The 18,141-nt window shown below is 37.7% G+C and overlaps 1 protein-coding gene across 1 annotated transcript in view; it reads right to left on the reverse strand.

Annotated features, from left to right (window-relative positions):
* SVEP1 (sushi, von Willebrand factor type A, EGF and pentraxin domain containing 1) overlaps nucleotides 1–18,141 on the reverse strand; it is a 376,990-nt gene that overhangs the window by 236,294 nt on the left and 122,555 nt on the right. The window contains exons 5-16 of the mRNA XM_075825648.1: nucleotides 17,059–17,238; nucleotides 15,625–15,804; nucleotides 15,177–15,374; nucleotides 13,732–13,850; nucleotides 9,900–10,029; nucleotides 8,755–8,862; nucleotides 6,922–7,053; nucleotides 3,864–4,058; nucleotides 3,462–3,583; nucleotides 2,991–3,099; nucleotides 2,678–2,860; nucleotides 964–1,197 (exon numbers count right to left, since the gene is read on the reverse strand). Coding sequence (XP_075681763.1) covers nucleotides 964–1,197; nucleotides 2,678–2,860; nucleotides 2,991–3,099; nucleotides 3,462–3,583; nucleotides 3,864–4,058; nucleotides 6,922–7,053; nucleotides 8,755–8,862; nucleotides 9,900–10,029; nucleotides 13,732–13,850; nucleotides 15,177–15,374; nucleotides 15,625–15,804; nucleotides 17,059–17,238 — 1,890 coding nt within the window. The remainder of the gene's footprint in view (nucleotides 1–963; nucleotides 1,198–2,677; nucleotides 2,861–2,990; nucleotides 3,100–3,461; nucleotides 3,584–3,863; nucleotides 4,059–6,921; nucleotides 7,054–8,754; nucleotides 8,863–9,899; nucleotides 10,030–13,731; nucleotides 13,851–15,176; nucleotides 15,375–15,624; nucleotides 15,805–17,058; nucleotides 17,239–18,141) is intronic.

Genomic DNA, 18,141 nt, shown 5'->3' on the forward strand with positions numbered 1-18,141 from the left:
GCGTTTGCGTGTGAACATACCCTAAGGCTGAAAGTTATGTCATTTTAGTGACAAATGCAGACAGGAGAACATTATGTGGAGAAGGAGGGGGTATCACACCAGAAAATAGCATCAATAATATTACATGGCCTGTTGTATCTGGTGCATACTTCACTAAACCTGGGCTTTAAGGGTTCACATTTTACACATTCAACCCATTTATATTTAAAATTATGCTGCTTGAGTTTTTATAGGGGAATAGAGGTGAAGGAGTCTGCCTGCAGTAGTAAACCAGACACAATATACCCTGCCCCTCCATATGTTGATTAGACAAAAATCAGGATTCAGGAGGAAATTTGCACCTACAGTATGTTCTTTCCAAGCTTTCTACTAGACTGTTTGTTTCAGAAGCAAGCCGATAATCCCACAGATTGACAAACACTGTTAGCAAATTTTTCGATCATATAACTTTACTATTCATTTCTAGGTTCAGTGTTCTTTTAAAAAAAGAAAAAGGAAACGGCAAACTTATATTCAATGCATAGGCCACTATAGTAGCATGTTATAGCTGCTGTAGCTTTCTAGTGTTTTAACATCAAGCTAAACAGCATTCATATTCTGAAAACATATTTCGATCCATGCTATTTTTTAAAATTTATCACACTCTTTCAATTCAATTCAAAAGAGAAGGAATGTTCCAAGAATCGTTCAAAGTCAATCACGATAAACTGCTTTTTACTTATCCAGCTGACAACTGGCCTTACTAAAATAAATAATCTCCAGAGGGAATTTACTTAGAGACTAATCCAAAGAGAGGTGAGAAAGATTAGAGAGCGGTGAGTTCCCTGTCAGCATTTTAGTGAGACCTGTTGTCACTTTAACACATAAATTATTTTGTTGGAGTAAAGGACAATAGAATTCTTACATCAAATAATACAGTACATTAAAAGTCTATCTATATAGATGGAGTATCAGTTAACTTACCACACATTCGTCCTTTCAGTACAGAACCTGGCCTACAGAAGAGAACAGCTTTCCCTTCCTCCAATGAGTTACTATCAGCAACTATCATCTCTGAGGAGAAATGGAAGGAGTATAGAGGCTCCTTACGAAGGGTCCGCTTCAGCCTATTTGTTATGGTCTCTAGAGTTTTAAGGAGACGCTGTTGGTTGGTTGATTCCACTGTGTCATTTCTACTCTCTGGCAATGGTACACTTGCTGAAAATAAAAATAGTGATAAGGTTTGAAAAATGTGAAAAATGGAATGTTAATTTTTTGAGTGCAGCAGGTTTATTAAACATTTGGCAGATGTCTTCAGACCATTGGTGTGAACAACAATATCACAAAATGCTTGGGCAGATGTTCACAGAGATTAATTGAAGAGAAATTGCGCATAAAGATGTGTAATTTGGCATATGACAAGATACCACGTGATATTTCCTCCTTCCAAACAACTGTGAAATATGATATATTCACAGAAAGACAAAGCTGTAAACACACATTACCTGAAATGGATTGCACTCAAGTACCAGTCCCATTTCTTAAAGTTTGAAAAAACATATTTGTAGATTCTCTTTTTCTTAAAATGTAAATCTCTTATACTCATATACTAGAAATGCCATTGATGTTCAGTGGGACGTTCCTGTCCTCAGAACCACTAAATGTGTCCCTACTACCCTAGTGTTGACTTGGAAATAATCCAAAGATTATGTACATTACACTGGCTACTGCATATAAGTAAACCCCTCCCAGGCTGGGGAAATGTAAAACTGGCTGTTAGAAAAGATACGACATAGGTCTGACTAACATAAAAATGAGGTTTTCAGGTTCTGTTCACATCACGTCAGAGCCCTACGTTGTAGGTATACGTCGGGAGAATTTTCTGACGTACATCTCATCTCTGACGGAAGGCTGTGATGTATCCCACTGTATAGGTATACAGTAGAATATATTGTACATAGGAATTCATTGTAAAAAAAGTATACCACAGGGTATTCGTTCTTTATTGTATACCTTTGTATGGAATAGTGTAGTCTACTACGCAATTCCATGGCGCAAAAAGCAAGACATGCAAATGCATACCGTCCAGCATATGCCAAAAGGACATCAATTTCTGGACTCTTTCTGTGTCTTTTTGAATACATATATTTGTGTGCAATGATAATACTAAGCAGTCACCCCCATCATGAATAGTAGGTGTGAGAGTGGATATTTTCTGTATTTTTCCCCTGAGCACTCTTCCTCTATGTAGCATTGTGGCTTGTCTGCATCCTGCTGGGAACTGGTGTTTGAACCTGCCCTTGTATTAGTAAGTATGGCCTCTGTCTGTGTTTATTTTAAATAAATATATGTCCTTCTTTCCTGTGATATGTATAAGTTTGGTATATGTGCCAAAAAAGCTTGACATGATGTGAACAGAGCATTATACATCTTAACATTTCCCAAGCCCCACCATCCCTTGGGTCTATTTGGAACAGAAGTGCATCTCTGTAGTGACAGTACTTCGGTAAATAAAACTTTGGTGGCTTGTAAAGTTCCATGACTCTAGCCAAAAGCTGAATTTTTAGTTTTTGCCTGGAATGGCTTCTTAATGTCACACTACCACGAAAATATGTACCGTTCTCTACAAAAGTTGAAGAAAAATGTTTCAATGTTTCTATGCTCTCAGTCTACTTTTCCAAGATAGTATTGTACTTACCTGTAATATTAAAGACAAACTTAACTTTCTGGTCAGTTGGTGGAATATTCACCCTCTTGTGTCTCTTGACACGTAGATGAGTGGTATCAGACATGGACCTTTCACTTAGCTCCTCCTCTGTTACATCAAAAACATCATCATAAGAGTAATCCAATCTGTTTGCAGCTCCCCAGCCACCGGGTCCTGGATAATACATAAAAAAAACTCTTATTTCTTTATTTTGAAGAAAAAATAGCTTGTTACATAAAGTAGAGGAATAGGGAAGAGAAGCTTAATGAACCATGATTAAAAAAAACAAGTATCATTCAGTCACCTATAGCAAATCCATTCTCATAATCATAATTGTATTCAAGGCATTGTCTCTGGTACTGATCTTCCAGCCGGCAATCAATGTCATCGACATCACTGCAGAAGGATGGAACCTGTGAATAAATACTGGCTTATTAAATACTATATTGCATAAAAATTATAAATCTTGTACCTAAAATGTAATGCTATAGCTACAATAGGGGGCATTTATCATCAGTTGTACACCAGTTTTCTGGCAAAAAAAAAGTTGACTTTTGAGGCATTTGCACTGCTCATGACAGTTTACTAAACTAGTGGGTGGGGCTTAGCAGAAGAGGATGGGGCCTTTCATGCCCCCGCAAATTTACTATAATTTACATCAGAAGTTGGCTTAAATTATATCTCAAATCTACTCCAGCTCACTCATTTATACTTTCAAGTATTTTAGAAGTGAAATCCACTCTTCAATGAATTGCAAAAATGTAAATTCACATACCATTTTACCAAGAGATGTCTGAAAAGCATCTGCAAAGTTCTTCAGCAGGTTGGTGTCATCACATCGTGTAGCCTTGTACAGCATTTCAAATGACTTAAATCCATGGTTAGCAAAACGCTTCACTGTAGATTATAAGTGTAGATACATAAAGATAACAATCTAATTTTTACACAAAACATTTTAAGTAGAAAAGAAAATATAAAAATCTGTGCCTGAGGTTCATGATCTGGAACCAACTGCAGTGTTCCTTGCTTAACGGATTTAGGTAGCAATGTAGTAGAAATGTTTAATTTTAGGATTAGAACCGTTTCAAAAACATTCAGCAAATGATTATCAAGATTAAGGAGAATCTTCTCTAGTATTTCTCTAAACTACAACATTATTATCTTTGTTGGTACATACCAGAGCAGTCAGGCCAGTCTGTTGTTTGGGGTGGCATCCATAAACCATCTTTAATAGTGCAGTAGAAATTCTGAACTGAGCCTTCTGCTACTTCAAAGCCCTCCTTACACTGAATGGTGCAGTTTACACCATCAAGGTCCTTGGAGCATACAAATTCTCCATTTTGAGGCGTTGACGGAATCTCACAAGGTGAACCTACAAGTAGAAACTTTTGAGTAAGACACAATGTAATTTTGTTTTATTTATATTTCAGTTATTTTTAGGATCCTCCTGTCCCTTTTTTAATGTATTCAATAAGTGCTAAATATCTAGACTAGTGCTCCCCTACTGTGGCTGGGGAATCTTATGTGGCTCTCAGGCCTCTTGCACATGGCTTTCAAAAATTATACCTGAAATTTCAAAGCATTATTGACACTTGGCATCATGGTCAGTTTCAGAAAAGGGTTTAACAATATATTTGATGGACTTTTTCTTTTATTAATTGCCTCACAAAATCCCATGGTATATTTGAATATGACTCAAGCTAAAATTGGTCGGGAACCTCTGGTCTAAGTTATGGAATTTTTTTGTTGCTCTTTGTAGATGTGTTAACTGGACAGTACAAAAAAAAAAATGTAACTACAAAAGTTTTGATGGCTTAAAGATATGGTGTTGATAAAACCTGACAAGAACAAAGTTAATCCTTAAAGGGAAACTGTCACGTTGAAAATGCATGTTATATAGCAGGATCAGGTGAGCAGGTTGATGTATATGTTAGCAGCAAAAGATTCAGTATAACTTGTAATTTATTCATTTAAACCTCTGCTCATTCTGGACTTAGGAGTCCAGTGGGCGGTCCTAATCACTAATTGACAGCTATCTCTGTGTTCACATTCGTAGTGGGAAGGCTGTCAATCACAATGTAGGACTGCCCAATGCAGGGCTGCACCTGCCATGAGGCGGCCTGCTGCCTCTCTGAGGTGGTGTTGACCGTACCACCGAAACCAAAAGCCGCCACCCCCTCCTGCACTACAATTGTATCTGCGACTATAGGATGCAGATACAAATGAATGATTCACTAGCACTGGCAGGGCAGAGAACATCAGTTCCTTGCCCTGCCGTTCAGCACCTTTCAATGATGCAGGGGGCGCAATGACGTCATTGCACCCTTTGCCGTTGCTAAAGAGCAGATCAGGCTAGAAGAGGTCTAAATTGCCAGAAAACGGCATGGAAACAGGAGCAGGAGAGTATATAAAGTTGTTTTTTTCAGTGACCGTTGTGAGGGGCATTGTCTACAGGGGGCACTATCTATGGGGGCACTGTCTACGGCGGGCTCTACCTATGATGGGGCTCTATCTACTAGGGGGTCTCTATGGGTGGCACTATCTATGGGGGGAACTATCAACAGGGGGAAGTACCTACAGGGGGCTCTAGGAGGGGCACTTTCTATGGGGGCCACTATCTACAGGGTGCTGTTTGGGGCCAGTAGCTACATACGGCTGTTTGGGGCCGCTATCAACAGGGAGCTGTATTGGGCTACTATCTACAGAGGGCTCTATGGGGGCCACTATCTACAGGCGGCTCTATCGGGGAAACTATATACAGGGGACTTTATGAGGGGCACTGTTTACAGGAGGCTCTATGGGGGCACTATAAACAAGGGGGCTCTATATGGAGTATTATCTACAGGGGGCACTGTGTGTGTGTGTGTGTGTGTGTGTGGTGCTTTATATTACAGTGTGTGACACGATTATATTCAGGGGTGCAGTGTATGGTGCTATTTTATTTAGTGGTTATTTGAGTGGCACATGAGAATTTTATCTTAGTTTATAGGAGCGGAAATGTTTAAAAAGTGAGGAGCCGAGGACATCCAAGCGGCAAACTCTGCAGAAATGGGTCGCGGCCGGGAGAAGTTGTCATGCAGGTCTGGAGCGGATGAAGAAGCAAAGAGAAAAAGAACGACCAATATCTGAGGTGTCACCTGTGAGTCACTAAATGTAAATATTTATTATCCCTCTGACTGATCAGTAATGTATTTACAATATGAACTGCAGCGGGATGGTGAGTGCTATTAGTCTTTTTTTTGAAACAGCAACTCCCAGCATATGTTAAGGCCATACTAGGAGCTGTAGTTTTAAGCCATACAAACCTAAATGGCAGGGGTTAAACTGAATTTGTAAATGATCTCAGTACTGAGCTGCATTTGTGCTGGTGCTGTATGTATATGTACGTGTGGGAGCGCCATTTCACTGTTTGCTTCAGGCAGCAGAAATGATAGGTGCACTCCTGGCCCACTGGACTCTTAAACATAGAATGAGCAGAGGTTTAAATTAATACATTACAAGTTATACTGAATCTTTTGCTACCAAAATATACATCAACATGCTCACCTATTCCTGCTCTATAACATGCTGCCCGCAGATTTAACTGCATTTTCAACATGAAAAGTTCCTTTTAACAAACAAAGTCAACTTTCTACCTGAAACACAAATTATAAATTTGAAGCTATTTGATACTTTTTACATGGTTTGACCCATTTCATTGACAAGGACAATTACAGTACGCTTGAATGGAAAGGAGTAAGTTGACGACTACCACCAATATACAGCAGATAGATTCAATCGCAAAAATTATGAACACACCATTGAGAGGCCTGGAGTGCCAAAAGAGAGAAGTGACATTCTGGAGAAACAGTATATGGTAGTATGGTTTCTAGGAGTAGAAATTGACTTCATGACCCTTACCAACACTACACGTATACGTTTCTCTGCATAAAGTTAACCTTTTCAGAATGTACTCGATACGTTGTTCAATTGTTACATTGTTCAATACCTTACTGTATTATGTGTTGAACACTTCATAATTAGCTATTTTATGTGTACCTTTGCTGAAACCATTGGAAAATTTTATGATAGCAATTTAGTGGTACAATTTTAGTCTGTAAAACATTTTACAACTTAAAGCAACTAAAAAGCAATAAAATACGAACACTAAAGTTCTAAAGTCACCTGGCATAATGTGAGTAGAAAAATACCATTAAAATAACAAACCATTAAGCTAAAGTGATCTCATACTGTACCTTTAATGACGATATGAATCTCACACGTTCTGCTATTACCAGACGGATCACTGGCAACATACTCAACAACCGTTTCCCCTTTAGGGAAAATATCTCCAGGAGAATGGGTTTTTGTAATAATTAATGGGGCACCTAGAAAATATATATATTTAAACGGCATAGAACAGACATTTAGATTTTAGTGCTACACATGATTTACTTCAGGATATAGCAATTGAATAGCCAACTTACTCATAAGGTGGATTTAGGATTTAAAAAAATAAAATAAAGAAATAAAAGTCATGTTGCCTGGAGGTTGATAACTCCAGCTATTTTATTTATATTCATGATCCTTTTATTGCTTTATAGCATTTTTGTCTTTTTTATATTTTTTTGTAAAACTAAATATATATCACTTTTACAATCCGGATGTGGTAGTCATAGGGGTTCTCTAGTTGAAGATATTTTCAGGGGTTCTTTTGGTAAGAAGGTTGGTAATTACTGCTATATTTTACTCGCATACTCATGAAAACATAATATGAAAAATATAATACCTCATATTGGACCAGTATGGTAAAATAAAAATATACAATAGGCACAATTAAAGGTGTTTTCCGGGACTTTTATATTTGGCCTATTCTTAAGATAGGCCATCAATATTAGATAGGTCGGGGTCCCACTCCCTGCACCCCCACAGATCACTGATCATATATACACACATATTTGCTCCTATTCAAACAAGTTCATATGTTAATATTGATGAAGATGGTTCTTTTTATATATGTCATTTTACTTAACTCCAATAACAGTTACATTTTTATTAACAGCAGGATTAAAGGGGTATATTGTAGTTTAAAAAAAAAAATAATTCTCTGTGTAATAAAAATGTATCCAATTTTCTAATACACTTTCTAAATCAATTCCTCGCAGTTTTCAATATCTCTGCTTGCTGTCTTTCAATAGAAACATTTATTGTCTACTTCCAGGGGATATAAATCTGTCCAGGTTATGTGATAGCAACAGAGGTTCTAGGATCGTTACAGTATGTGTATCAGAGTTGTGTCTTCTAACAATCCGAGCACCTGTGTGTCCATCACATGACCATGGACAGAATTTTATTCACTGGAAGTAAACAGTGAAAGTTCTCATTGAATAGCAGCAAGCAGCAATCTTAAAAACTGTTCGGAATTGGTACAGAAAGTTTATTGGAAAATGTTTAAAAAAAAATACTATACAAAGATTAACAATTATTTGCTCATACCAGTGAGTTGGATCATAAAGCTTGCAACAGGGTAAATAATAACTTTTATTCCGCCGCACGCAGTATTCCGATTTGATTGGTTAGTGCTCCAGCCACTCCCCTCCTCTGCGGTTGTTTGACGGTTCTGCTTGTATGACAATTAAGACAAGAACTAACAGCGGAGGAGGGGAGTGGCTGGAGCACTAACCAATCTAATTGGAATACGGCGTGTGGCGGAATAAAAGTTATTATTTACCCTGTTGCAAGCTTTATGATCCAACTCACTGGTATGTAGATCTTCCCTTACCCTATCGTTAACTAGCCGTGGCAGTCACTTGTTAGCCTAAAATTTGCTGACAGATTCCCTTTAAACCAGAATACCCCCTTGATTTTGGACATTATTGTCAGTTTGTCCTTTTTCTGCTATTTTTAGTTTAGTTAATTCATTTAACATATCTGCCCTCCAGGCGCTTAAATTCTTTTACGACATCTTATACTTTCGAAACAGAAATCCCTGCCACCGCTATAATGTTTTGGGTATAAAATGTCATCTAGTTTTAAAAACCATTATGGTTGCGAAAATAGGATGCACGAGAAGTCCAATTGGATCTCACCTGAGTTGTCTGAGAACTGTGGCTCTTCCCAGGTAACACTCTGCTTGCTGTCACTTGCTTGAATGGCTGGAGGAGATCTGCATCTATCTATAACTGGTGGATCTACATCTGAAAACAGATATAACACAAATTTAATTCTTCATCCAACAATGCATAACTCAATATCCCAGACATGTGTTAGACTTTACTCTACACTACAATGTGTAATATTATTCTATCTGTAACTGGTGTCTTCACCTTTACCACCTATTTATATGCAAATTTCATCTATTCTAAATGTATTTAATCTATGCTAACCTTCACAGCCTAGTAGCCCTGGATATGACAGTAGGGTATAAATGGAGACCTTAATAGGGCTTTATTAGAGAGAATCGTGAGAAGCTGCATTATTTCATTTAGTAATCTGTAGATGTCCTATAGTCACTGGTTTTTGATGACACCTTGCATATTCTAAGTATTTCCTCCTCAATGTTTCTTAACTAATGCACTTAAATTGTTCAATTACACAACGTACTTTGATCTTTTATTGTTCCTTTTAGATTTAATGTATAAAAACATTTGTGTAAGCATCTGACAGTTACAGTATGAAATAACAGTCCTTGTGTAATGGACTAAATAATGAGTTTGTTCTTCGTCTATACTGTAGGTATTGTGGAAAGGGACAAAGAAAAGGGTTAGCCCTTGTTCACATCTGCGTAGCGGTCCCGTTCTGACGTTCCGTCTGAGCTTTCCGTCAGAACGGGACCCTGAACAGACAAACTAACACATACGGAAATTAGAGGTTTCCGTTTCCATCACCATTGATTTCAATGGTGACGGATCCGGTGCCCGTGGTTTCCGCTTGTCTCTGTTGTGCACCGGACCCGTCGTTTTGCCGGAAGTAATAGCGTAGTCGACTACACTTACACTTTTATTCAACATAATCCTACTATTTTGTCCATTTTCTGCACAGGTATAATACAATAGATAGCAAATTAATATATTCTGTACATGAGAAAAGAGAAAATGAACAAGTTCATGTTTTATGCATTAATCTGTGTTCCTGGTTTAATATCCCCAGATTTATGGGGACATTTTTGTGTAATGACAACTACGGAACAAATAAGGATGTATTAAATATATCCAGTTATATTCTGAAAACTTACCAATAACCTTGATGTTGAAGGTACAGCTTGCTTGGTTACCTGAACTGTCTGTTGCCGTGTATCTTACAGATACCTCCCCAATAGGAAACATATGAGGTGGTAAAAAAGCGGGACTGACCTCAATCAACACCTAGAAAAAAACAATGTATATAGGGTATATATTAGGCTATAAATGATTCATGTTGATCCTTCCTATTTCAATACCATTTGGTAATAAGTTACTTGGCAGTGCCCCATTGCATCACTCAGTGGCACATCACTCGCCAAACACTACCCTGTGACATCATCAGGTGAACCTGAACCCAACCCATTCATTCATTCATTTCTTTACCCCACAATGTTCTCTATTCTAAATCTAGCCTTGGTTTAAGGGCTTGTCCACAAGTAACGGATGTGCATCAGAAAATTTCCGCAGCATTTCCACTTAAACTAGCAGACATTCCGCATGGAAAATATGCAGAATTTCATGCGTTTTTTACTGCAGAAAATAGTGCAGATTTTTACAGCGTTTTTTCAAGGTCTGTGGGATGGTGATATGTCTCCTGGAAACCGCAGGAAATTAGTCCAGCAATGATTAACATGCTGCAGAACTAAAATTACGCACGGCAAGTAGATTTCTGGAGCTCATTTTTCCGCAGCGTTCAGATGACATTTGTTCAGTTACACACACTTTGCAGCTACTGTATTCCACTCCGTATTTTCCATCCGCAATTACCGACGGAAAATACGCAGCAAATCTATTACGTGTGGACAAGCCCTAACAGATTCGACATCTGCGCCATTTCTGTTTCTAATTATATTGATAATGAAGGAGGATTTGACCTCATAACCATCTCTTCTGTATATCACTGCTTTTTTCTATTCTGACTTTTTTTTTGTTTTGTTCAGCTTTGTTATGGATCCAGTTCGCCATCCATACATAGTGAACATGGCTGTATACGGTGACTTGGATTCACACAACACTAACAAAATATTTAAACACTAGAGAAAAGAGAGGAGCATAAAAGCCATCTATTAAAATATAGCTTTATTAACACATAATAACATACACACAAGATATTTAAAAAGGTACAAAAAGGACAGGAGGACACTATTACAATTCCAGTGAAAGCATGTAGTAGCAGACTACTTATAACACATGGTAAAAGTATCAGACACTCAAAATCGTTGACTATGAGGTATAGGTGGTAACACTGTAAAGAGCACTAGTTATGATGCCAAGACATAGTGCCAGTAGTACATAGTGATATGCAAAAATGAACTAAAGTGCTCATGATAAATAAATCATCCAAAAGTAGTCCTCAAGGCTAAGCACACTGCGAAACGCGCGTTGGGGTCCTGTGCACGGTTGTCAGACTTCTCTACTAACTACCAATGGGTAAGACTCTCTATAAGCAGAGGGAAAGGGTGGACTTATTTGTTTTTTGGATGATTTATTTATCATGAGCACTTTAGTTCATTTTTGCATATCACTATGTACTACTGGCACTATGTCTTGGCATGATAACTTTACAGTGTTACCACCTATACCTCATAGTCAACGATTTTGAGTGTCTGATACTTTTACCATGTGTTATAAGTAGTCTGCTACTACATACTTTCACTGGAATTGTAATAGTGTCCTCCTGTCCTTTTTGTACCTTTTTAAATATCTTGTGTGTATGTTATTATGTGTTAATAAAGCTATATTTTAATACATGGCTTTTATGCTCCTCTCTTTTCTCTAGTGTTTAAATGTTTACATAGGAGTGCCTCTATTGTTACTTTAGGAGTATGCTCTACCTTATAGCATCTAGCCCCCCTTTTTCGAAATTGCGGTAGGAGTTAATCTGTATAACTAACAAAATATTGTTAATGATCAAGTACACGTTTTGGGCCTTTAAAAGCACTAATAAATGAGCAAATAAGATATTAACAATTGTCATGTATAAGACGGCACAATTCTGGCATAAATTGTGCCAAAAAATTGAGAACATGGCATGTGTCAAATTTAAGGTGTGTTTTAGACACTTTTGCACCTTCTTCAACAGTTTTGAAGTGTCTTATCTAAGAGAAGTCATAAAATGTGCCAAATTTATTAACAGCAAGCACCACTTTATTGTAGCAGATTGGTGAGAAGTACACTATGAGCTGTTATAAGGGACGGCAAAGTGTCTGTCTAGCAAGTTGTGCCAAAATAAACATTTCTGTGTGCGCCATTCTGATAGACTTGGCACAGTTTCTGCCTGTCTGGTCTAGTTTTATCCTGTCTAACTGTACAACACTATTAATAAATGTACCCCTATATGTGTAATGAAGGGATTTCTTTAGGAGATTGTCCTTCAATGTGGTTGTAAGTGTCAGATAATGATGAGATTATATCATGTATAGCATGAGCTCCAATTTGCATATACAGTATCTCTTCATATAACAGTATATTTTCATAAGTTTCAGATTCTTGAACGAATATAAAAATTCTGCCCCTCTCTAGCTCTCTGGTGTCACCACATCTTCACTTCACTTTCTCCCTTCTGACCTTCACTCTTGTGGAAGGTTAAACCATAGGGTAATTCCAAGACGGAGCACTATTTTGTTATGGTGACTTATTAGGTTTTGTGTTTCCACATAAAGAACTTTCCCAGTATATTGTTTTATAAAAATGGATTTCCGTTTTTATTTTTATTTTTTTAAATAAAGCACTCATTGTATAATGAACATACTTTGTATTTCAATTCCTCATCATGTTTAATATCGCTCTGTTTGTTGTCAGTGAATAGAGACACTATTATTTATATCCAGAGACTGAAAAACCATACATTTCTATTTCTCATAACTTAGCATTTGGTATAATTGAATTTAGCCCAGGAAATTCCCTGTGAGCTAAGAAGACTAGATTTAAGGCTGATACATTTTACCTACACTAATACAATGTAGAAAACTACAAGGGAAGGGGAGAGATTTGTGATGCTCACAGCAGAGCGAGAAGTTTTTAATCTGTATTGGTCTTCAGCCTCTAGATATAAACTATAATGTCTCAATTCACCGACAGCAAACAGAGAACTTAAAAATAGTGAGAAAATAAAACACACTGGCGCAGATTTACTAAGACTGGTGTTTCATACACCAGCCCTAGTTATCTGCTCTGCTGGAGTAAGATGTGACACATTTATTAAGAGTCATATGCATCTTCCCACTGGCCATCACCGCCATAGTTGTGGACCAACAACCACTGCTCTGCACCTTCCAACCTCCCCCAAACATAGAATAAAAAAATCCACTCACTTCACCGTTCCTCTTCGCTTTTCCCCTCTGGGTCCCCTGAGGGAGACCACGAGGAGAAAAGGAGCGGTGAGGGGAGCATCATTTTGTTTTCTTGTTTCATTTATTTAATTGTATAAAGTGGGGTGCTTGGGGGGTAATCCGATTAGGGGGGCAAGGTACGGGGTCCGTCATTAGCCTTTATCTTTTTACGCTCCCCACATCAAAATCTATGCCAGTTAGGAGTTGGCGCAGATTTCACTATAATTTACGTCACTTTTCTGGTGTAGATTCTAATAATTTTTTTGGGTCGATGTGGCCGTCTTTTGTAAAGGATGGTGTAAAAAAGCGCTTTTGAAACTTTTCGATGCCAGAAAACTGGCATAGAAAGGTTGATAAATTTCCCCCCAAAGTATATTAGAAAGTTGTATAACTCTCCATTGTGCAATGAATAAGGTTGATTTACATAGAACTGATTTCTAAAAAGAATTGCTCCACTTAAATCTTTACAATAAATAAATTCATACACCTCAATATCAGTTTTAATATTAAATAATAATATTTCTAATAATAGAGTTTAAATTGTCATGGTTACCTCTTCTTCTGCATTATCTGTTGCTTCTGGAATGTCCCAATCTATTTGAGCTGTATTTTGATGCTGAATGTTTTCCGCAGATATATTATCTGGACATGTGATTACTGGAGATTCAATGTCTGAAACACAAAAGAAGACAGATGGATATATATCAAAAGATTTACGCCAGTTTTCCGGCGTAAAATTGTTGCAAATTTTGGAACACGCCATAGTCGCGCTACTATTTGCAACTTTTTAATTTTCTCTGAACTTTCCATGAGAGGTGATAAAATGGGGTAGGGCTGAGCCAAAGGAGTGGGGCCTCTACCAGAACAACAGATTCATCATAACTTACGCCAGAAACTGGCATTAGTTATGGCGCAAAGCCACACCTGCTCAAAGAATGCATAGATTTGCATTTCTGTTGCACAGACAGCCAAAGATATGCCTAATATATTAAGAGGTATGCACTTCTTAATATATTTGGCACATTTTCGGCCGACGGACATGCGTTTAAGACTGGCGATTGACACGCCAGTCTTAATATATTTTCCCCATTCAGCGAACGGTTAAAGGCCGCATGCATAGAGCCTGTATGGCATTGCATGGAGGCCATACAACTCACTAGTACAGAGCCATATGGCCTCCATGTCCTGCAGTAAAGGGTCAGTTATGTGCTATATGAAGGGAGATATTCTCCCCTAATAGCAATGCTACAAGGGGCGAATACCTCTATACATACGTCATTAGATCATGCCACAATTGCATGAGGCCTAATATGGATATTGTACACTACTCCATTAAAAGTCCAAATTGACTCCAGCGGGGGTCCTAGCTTATAAAGCCTTGTGATACATTTACATTATTATTACAACATTTTTAGCACCTCCATTTAAATGTAAGTAGAATTGTTACTTAAAGGGAACCTGTCACCAGCATTTCACCTATTAAACCAGCAATACAATGTAGTAGTTGGTGAAAAATAATTTCTATATAACATATAATTGTCTTCTTAGTCGGCTCTGTAGCTTTAGTATTCCGTTTTTAGTGTTCCCACACCGTATGCTATTGAGCAGAAAAGAGTCATATCTTCATTTTAAAAGACTCAAACCTTCGTTTGAAAAGAGTCAAATCTTCATTCCTCAAGTCTTTCCGAGTTTACCCCGCCTCCGTACTTTTGATTGACAGCTCCTCGCCTTCCCCCAGCACACAAAATCCTGTGCTTGTGCATTGATTTCCTCTTCTGGGTTGTGCGTACAACGGGACACCGGATTATTACGATATAAGGCGAGAAATGTTTGCAGACCGTTATTTCCAGTCGCAGGAGGAGTTTAGGAGAGGGGATAGCGGTAATTAACTTTTTATAGCAGCGGCCAGTGAGGGATAAGAAAAGTTCAATAGGTGAAATGCTGGTGACAGGTTCCCTTTAATCTGCTGCGTTGTTACTCTTGTTGCTTTGTTGTTACCATTGCACGTTGCAGTTTGGACATCTTCACTCCATTTCCCATTGGATGTGCATTTTATTTCATCTTTGACTTCAGACAAGGCAAATCCTTTTTGACATCCGAAATAACACACCGATCCATATATGGCTGCCTCTTTTCCGCAAGTCAATGGAAATATCAGGACACTAGATGGCTTGGAAAACGCAGGGCAGTAGATTTCTGCAAGACACAAGTTAATATGATTAGATAATAATTACTATTTACTTATGTTCATAATAGAAACTAGACCTCTTAGGACTACTTGCACTTCTGCCATGCTACTATCTAACAAAGCCATTTACATTGCCTACGAGGGACCTCAGATTTTTCACCAAATATAGTCAAGTAAATGATTGACAAGAGACAAGATGAGATTAGTTGTGCAACATATGTTTAGCATAAGCATCTCTGACGATAAGATGAACTATACCTGTACAGATTGGCTCGTTTGCATCCCAGGATGAGTTTTCTTGACAAACAAGTTTAGCACGTCCCTGCAATCTGTATCCATCATTACATGTCACAGAGCACACAGTTCCATATGAAGTATCACTTGACGAACAGCTTATTTTGCCATTTTCAATGGGACGAAGATTTGGACAAGTTCGAACTGCAGAAGATTATTTTTTTTTTCATTATTTAGTCATGTTTTATGAAATGATTAATGCATGTTTATACCATTCTGCCTCTTTTTATTACCAGTTAGATGAAAGTTCAGTTAATGTCCAGAAATAATAATTTGTTATAGAACAATTGGAAAACCCTATTGTCTTACAATAAACCAAATTGTTTTATATTCCATACTAGACTTCATGGGGGTCCCAAGGCAAAAATCAAAAAGTTCTCCTCTTCCTGGTGATGGTTCCTGCCACTACACTGCCCATCTTTGTTACCCAGCCTTATCACTCTGTGTCAAAAGGAAAGCCATAACCCTGGGTTAAGTTTCCACAACCAGTAAGAGGTTGAGGCCATCTCGAGTTGGGTGCCCACTTTCAACAGGCCTAATACAAAAACTCATCCGACGTACACCTAGCGTAACATACATATGGCCATGTTTAGCTGGCTCGTCTCCAGAACTAATTTTACTTTATGGCATGTTGTGAACATACAATGTAGATCATGCGTTTTAAAATAAAGCAAAACGCAAACTAGTTATATTATCTACTTTATTCATTTTAGACTGTTAATACAATAAGAATAAATGAGAAATGATCAATGGGTTAATGTGTTATTTTTTTTCCATCAACACATATTTCTATATTTCAACTGGAATAAATATTACAAGTTACATTTCATAAATGCATAAACATAAAGTAATTGTAAAAGGGAACATTTTAATGCCAAGCTATTCAACACCTACATTAAAGTCTGACATCTCAGTGCATAGAACAGTGTATGAAATGAAATAGAATCCGACAGTCATTTAGCTTTGTTAAATAGCTGTTACAACCCATTGTTTAACCGTAAATACTATTTATGGCAATGTCTATTAAAAATCTCCACTTAAAATCATCTTGGCAAGGACAAAAATCCTCCAGATGTTTCTAAGGAAATTATAAAAACACACAACACAACAGCTTAAGGGATGCAGATTTCTTTCTATAGCCATTAAATCCCTATTCATGTGATAAAGTGACAAATGACTGTATTCACACACTCTCCGAATACTGCCAAACTCTTCTTCTGAGATAGTGGAGGACCTTTAATTGTTAAGGATCCCTCCGATTCTAGGTCAGCGAGTTAATTCAAATTAATGTTTTGTTGTTTTAACCTGATTGTATAATGACTGAATGCCTGACATTATGTTTTTGTGGCTACTGTGTCTTCTTCGCGAAACACAAAAGTTTATTTATCGCTATCTTACCTCTGCAGGTGGCGTCTGAGCCGGACCACAGTCCATTTGGTTGACAGAGTCGAATGCTGCTTCCAACTATTTCATACCCTGTCTTGCATCGGATTCCACAGGCTCCATCAAAGTGATTGTTGCAGATGTTCTGGATGAAATAGCCATTGTCTGGGGGCAGCAACTCAGGGCAGCGCACAACTAATGATGTTTAGAATACAAAAACAAGTGTTATGGGATAATGATTTGCATTCCCATTAACCGAGATGAAATCTGCGGCAAGTTACCACGAGCTTCATATGCAGTAGAAATATGCTATGCGTTTAAGTAGTTAATGTTGCCATGAGGAGAGATTAACATAAGGCTGCAATGAAAGCAGACAATACAGTGATAGAATAAAAGAACAGAATGGGTAAATCTTGGCCGTCCCCATGGTATTATATTGCCTAAAGCATAGCTGTATAATGTCGTTTATGGATTACACAGACATAAATCCTAGCTTACATTGTAATACGTTTAAGTGTATTCAGCGCTAAAATACAGCTCAGTCTATCAGGTTGTAAACGCACTCCATACTTTATTTTGAACAACAGGCCGTCGACATGTGGAGGAATTGTAAGTGTATGCTTTCTTTTCTTTAGTCTTTCAGTCAAGTTGGGTGCACATTTTTGTTTTTTTTAGTATGTTTTTGTTTTAAAAAAAACTTGACAATGATGAATATGTCTACGGATTCGATGCAAAATACAAAAACTGTCCCTATACGTAAATCAATGTCCGACCTTGTATAGAGTTGGACATTCACTTACAGGATAGGCACTGATAGGTGGCACTAGAGAAACAATTTTCTTTGTTCTGGAGGAGACCTATTTTGCAAATTTTTTCCCAGGGATCATTGCCCTAAAGAGTCCCTACCAACTGAATCTCTGCAAGGAGAATCAGTAACTTCCAAGTGCTGCTCTGTGGATACTATTTGTTTATTTGGGACTCAATCTGATACCAAAGTGCATCCATTTTAATCAGTTCATCATTCGTTTTTAACATCATAGTTAAGTTAAGTGGTGACACCAGATTCAACAAACTGAAGAAAACTGTTAGGCCTCATGC

This window comes from Rhinoderma darwinii, chromosome 1 (genome assembly GCF_050947455.1).
Source record: "Rhinoderma darwinii isolate aRhiDar2 chromosome 1, aRhiDar2.hap1, whole genome shotgun sequence".
Taxonomy (NCBI): domain Eukaryota; kingdom Metazoa; phylum Chordata; class Amphibia; order Anura; family Rhinodermatidae; genus Rhinoderma; species Rhinoderma darwinii.